The sequence below is a fragment of the Carlito syrichta genome, unplaced genomic scaffold, assembly GCF_000164805.1.
Source record: "Carlito syrichta isolate Samal-C Ts95f unplaced genomic scaffold, Tarsius_syrichta-2.0.1 Scaffold308900, whole genome shotgun sequence".
NCBI lineage: Eukaryota > Metazoa > Chordata > Mammalia > Primates > Tarsiidae > Carlito > Carlito syrichta.
In genome coordinates this window covers 8,126-13,571 of record NW_007252996.1, presented here as the reverse complement: position 1 = coordinate 13,571, position 5,446 = coordinate 8,126, and the positions used below count along the sequence as shown (strand labels likewise).

General features: G+C 49.7%; 1 protein-coding gene across 1 annotated transcript in view; it reads left to right on the top strand.

The window, feature by feature from the left end:
• Nucleotides 1-2,825: 2,825 nt before the first annotated feature.
• Nucleotides 2,826-5,446, top strand: part of CMTM8 (CKLF like MARVEL transmembrane domain containing 8) — a gene marked incomplete at its 3' end in the record, with an annotated part of 9,711 nt that continues 7,090 nt past the window's right edge. The window contains exons 1-2 of the mRNA XM_008066385.1: nucleotides 2,826-2,939; nucleotides 3,105-3,278. Of these exons, the coding sequence (XP_008064576.1) occupies nucleotides 2,826-2,939; nucleotides 3,105-3,278 (288 nt within the window). The remainder of the gene's footprint in view (nucleotides 2,940-3,104; nucleotides 3,279-5,446) is intronic.

The following is a 5,446-nucleotide window of genomic DNA, read 5'->3' as shown; positions in this document are numbered from 1 at the left end:
CCTGTAATTCCGGCTACTCGGAAGGCTGGGGCGGAAGGATCGCCGGAGCCCAGCGGGTCGAGGCTGCGGTGGCCGGGAGCAACAGAGTGAGACTCCAACTCAAAAAACAGACAGACAAAAAAAAATAACCTGACCTTGCCTTTAGTATAAAGCACAAAATCCTTAGGCCTCCTAGGCCTATGTCACCTGACCCTCCCCAACCTCGAACGTTTTGCCCCCATGTCCTAACTTAGTCTACCGGTGGACAGGATCCAGAGGGCAGCAAAGGCCTTTGCACCCCCAGGCCTCTGCCTGGTTAGCTCTCACACCATCTTCAGGCTGCTTTTCAATGTGGCCTTTTCTGACACTCCCTGGTCCTGCCAGCAAGGTCATGTCCCTCTCTTGTAGACTGTGTCCTGCCTTGTGTTGTCCTTCATTGCTTTTGTCACAGTTGTCGCTAGTCAGATATTCCTGCCCACAAGACTCCAGGTGTCTATGAGCAGAATCTGTTCTGTTTGCACCCCATCTGTCCTCAGGGCCTGACAGCAGGAAGCTGACCCATTGTAGGAAGGCAAATCCTGGACAGATGAGTGAAATCTGTCTTTCCCGCTTTGCATCAATTGGAATTACTTTAGCATTTTGTTTGCTACGCCACAAAGAAAGCTAGCACAGAAATAAAATGCCTTGTCCTGAGTCATAGAGCAAGCCAGGATGTGCCACCAGAGCCCGTCCTGGACCTGAGGCCGTCTCCTGGGGATGGGGTTCAGATGCTAACTCTCATGACTTGGCAATCAAGTCCTTGGAAGGTGCTGGGGTGTGAGTGCACACCTTGCTGTGTCCCTCCTTTGTCCAGGATTCAGACATCTGCAGTTTAGGTCAGTTTCTTTTTCCTCGATGAGTCCTTCTTTAGTCAGCGAGTGACATTAATTTGACTTTGGGTCTGGACCTGCTCATCAGCAGGGGTGAAGATTTGGATGACTCTTGCTGGGAGGATACACAACTTTTGGTAAAATACCAAGCATCTGTGTGTGGGCTGGGCCCCTGCCTGGTCTCCCTCTGGTAGCGCTCTCAGACCACATGTGACTGGCTGTCTGCGGGGACAGTATTAGCGGCAGGTGGGGAATGCCCAGAGGTTCATTTCTGTCCCAGGAGATCTGTCCCAAGAACCACCTCTAAGTGGACCTGCTATCTTGTTTCCTTAGCAAGTATCAGCCCGTGAGCAAATTCCAGTCACAGGTGTTGTTTCGCCCAAATAGTGTCTTAAAACTTTTCACTAGTACAAATTTTTAAAAGTCAAGGTTAGCCGGGCTCAGTAGCTCAGCCTGTAATCCTGCACCTTTGGGAGGCTGAGGTGAGTGGATTGCCTGAGCCCACGGGTACAACACCCTCCTGGGCAACTTGGTGAGACCTCATCTCTACAATAAATCAAAAATCAACCGGGCGTGGTAGCATGCGCCTGTAGCAACAGAGTGAGACTACAACTCAAAAAATAAATAAATAAATAAATAAATAAAAGTCAAGGTTACCGTGTACAAGCTTGAGTTTCTATGTTCTGGGGAAATGAAGGAAAGCCTGGCAAATCCGGCTCTCAACAGTCAGCTAGCACTGAGTTTTTGTTTTTTTTTTTTGAGTTGGAGTCTCACTCTGTCGCCCAGATTGGAGTGCAGTGGCTGCTCCCGGCCACCGCAGCCTCGACCTGCTGGGCTCCGGCGATCCTTCCGCCTCAGCCTTCCAAGTAGCCGAAAATACAGGCGCGCGCTACCACACCCTGCTGATTTTTTTTTTTTAATTATTTTATTGTTCAGATGAGGTCTTGCTGCCCAGGCAGGTCTCGAACCCGCGGGATCAGGCAATCCACTCACCTCAGCCTCCCAAAGGCGCAGGATTAGAGGCTGAGCCACCGAGCCCGGCAGTACTGAGTTTTAAGACTACCCCTCTCAAGCAGGATGTCTTATTTGCTGTGGTCCTGGCCTGTCCTGCCGTGGTTATCCTCCTGTCATGTGTTGATACATGAGTTTGCAAACCCTATTATATTTTTAAGTTGTATATGTATGTATGTGGTATATGTACAAGGTCAAACGAGTAAGTTCACAAACTCATCCTAGAAAAAGTGCTACATGGGCAACCCCTTCAGATCCCTGTGGGAGTTTTCTCTCCTTTCAATAAATTCTGCTTTCTAGCTGGGCTCGGTGGCTCAGCCTGTAATCCTGCGCCTTTGGGAGGCTGAGGTGAGTGGATTGCCTGAGCCCGCAGGTTCGGGACCCACCTGGGCAACTTGGCGAGACCTCATCTCTACAATAAATCAAAAAATTAGCCGGCGCCTGTAGTTCCAGCTACTTGGAAGGCTGAGGCAGAAGGATCGCCTGAACCCAGCAGGTTGAAGCTGCGGTGGCTGTGAGTGTGCCACTGCACTCCAGCCTGGGCAACAGAGTGAGACTCCAACTCAAAAAAAATAAAAATAAAAATTCTGCTTTCTAAAAAAAAAAACAGTGCTACACACCTCATTGCTGAATATCACTACGGTCACCTTTGAAGTGCTCCCCTTGGGAAGCTATGCATTCACACCAGCACCTAGTGTACCCATCCAAAAGAGTTTTGGAACTCTTTTTCTGGAATATCCCTCAGAGCTGTTGCCATATGACCCTTGATGTCCTGAATGTCATCAGAATGTCTCCCTTTCAATATTTCTTTTATCTTTGGGTGAAGAAAAAAAGTCATTTTACCAGGTCAGGTGAGAAGGGAGGGTGTTTCAATACAGATGTCTGTACAGTGCTACCATCATAAGCGCATGGTGGCGAATTCACGAACTTAATCGTCACCCTCAACAAATACTTACGACAGCTCGGATGGCCATTCCCGAACAAGAGTTCCAAAGTTGCTGTAGGCTAGGTGCTGGCTTGGGTTCACAGCTTCCCAAGGGGAGTCCTTCGAAGGTGACCATTGTGATATTCAGCAGTGAGGTATGTCATACTTTTTTCTAGGATGCTCAGGAACCTAATTGTTGGACCTCGTATATACATGAAAGTTGCCATTGACATGGTTTTCTTAATTTGTTTCTACTTCTTTCTCTTTCTTTATTTTCTACTTTCACCTCCCTTTCCTCTTCTGCTTCTACGGTTTCACAGGTCCTGGGCCTGCTGGTGTGGACACTTATCGCCGGAACTGAGTACTTCCGGGTCCCTGCATTTGGCTGGGTCATGTTCGTAGCTGTGTTCTACTGGGTCCTCACCGTGTTCTTCCTCATCATCTACATAACAATGACCTATACCAGGATCCCCCAGGTGCCCTGGACAACAGTGGTAAGGAGGCCCTGGGTGGTGTTCCTGTCCCTGCCCGCCTGGTTGGATGACATCCGTCCTCCACTGCAACAGCACCCGTTCCCCCTTCTGCCCGAGTCTCATGTTCCAGGTGTGTTGTCCAGATCAGAGACGGGCAACCTTTCTCCCTGAAGGACCCATCGTAAACATTGCTATCTCCTTGGCCTCTGTGCTCCCGGGCTCAACTGCTCACCCGCCTTCACCAGTGCCACCATAGTGATCTATAAATGAGTGAGCATCACTGTGGTCCAGTCAGACTTTTTTTTTTTTTTTTGAGTTGGAGTCTCACTCTGTCACCCAGACTGGAGCTCAGTGGCCGCTCCCGGCCACTGCAGCCTTGACCCGCTGGGCTCCGGCGATTCTTCCGCCTCAACCTTCCAAGGAGCCGAAACTACAGGCATGCGCTACCACGCCCGGCTAATTTTTTAAAATTTATTATAGAAACGAGGTCTTGCCAAGTTGCCCGGGCTGATCTCGAACCCGCAAGCTCAGGCAATCCACTCGCCTCAGCCTTCCAAAGTGCGGGGATTACAGGATGAGCCACCAAGCCCAGCCGGTACCTTTCTTTAAAAAATTAACAGTGCCCCCTTCTGGCACTCCTAGCTTGATTTGCATTATCAGAATTTATAAGCAAAGGTGTGTCCCCATTTCATAGATAAGGAAGGTAAGGTCTGAAGTCTTGTGACTTTGCACCCTTTTTTTTTCTTACCTAGAGTCTCCCTCTGTCACCCCGGCTGGAGTGCAGTGGCACGCTCAAGGTGATCCTTCTGCCTCAGCCTTCCAAGTGGCAGGTGCTACAGATGAGCGCCACCACACCCGGTTAATTTTTGGGGTTTATTGTAGAGATGAGGTCTCCCCAAGTTGTCCAGCTGGCTCTTGAGCCCCTGGGCTCAGGCAGTCCTCTTGCCTCTGCCTCCCAAAGTGCTGGGATTAAAAGTCATTTTACAGCCGGGCTCGGTGGCCCAGCCTGTAATCCCACGCCTTTGGGAGACTGAGGTGAGTGGATTGCCTGAACCCGGGAGTTCGAGACCCGCCTGGGCAACTTGGCGAGACCTCATCTCTACAATATATCAAAAAAATTAGCCAGGCATGGTAGCGTGCACCTGTAGTTCCAGCTACTTGGAAGGCTGAGGCGGAAGGATCGCCGGAGCCCAGCGGGTCGAGGCTGTGGTGGCTGGGAGCGGCCACCGCACTCCAGTCTGGGCGACAGAGTGAGACTCCAACTCAAAAAAATTAAAATTAAAATTAAAAAAATATTTAAAAAGTCATTTTACCACTGCGCCCAGCTTGTCACCTCTTTAGCAAACTTGAGAATATTCTTTACTGCACAAGGAAATGAGCTGAGATGTGTTCCCAGGATTTCTCAGTCTTCTGCTTGTTTGTTTGCTTTCCTAAGAGAATCCAGAAATCTGGGCTGTTGTGTGAAGTCTCTCAATTGTAAAATGTTTACAGTGATTTTAGAAATTCATTTGTTGGCCAGGCACAGTGGCTCATGCCTATAATCCCAGCACTTTGGGAAGCCGAGGTGAGAGGATTGCCTGAACCCACGGGTTCGAGACTGGCCCTGGGCAACTTGGTGAGACCTCGTTTCTACAGTCAATCAAAAGTTAGTCGGGCGTGGTAGTGCACGCCTATAGATAGTTACAGCTACTTGGAAGGCTGAGGCAGAAGGATCACTGAAGCCCAGCAGGTCAACGCAGCGGTGGCCGTGAGTGTGTCACTGCTCTCCAGCCTGGGCGACGGAGTGAGACTCCAACTCAAAAAAAAAAAGAAGGAAGGAAGGAAGAAAGAAAGATGCAAAATCGTAGACCCCACTTCTGATTTGATCTCAGAATCACTGAATCACGGACACAGGAAGACTTGAGAATCTCTGTATTGACAAGCTTTCCAGACAATTCTTTGGCACCCAAAGTGTGAGTAACACTGGTTTAGAAATAACTATAAGTCGGACTTGGTGGCTCAGCCTGTAATCCCGGGCCTTGGGAGGCTGAGGTGAGTGAATTGCCTGAGCCCGCGGGTTCGAGATGCGCCTGGGCAACCTGGCGAGATCTCATCTCTACTATAAAAATCAAAAATCAGCCGGGCGTGGTAGCGCGCGCCTGTAGTTCCAGCTACTTGGAAGGTTGAGGCGGAAGGATTGCTGGAGCCCA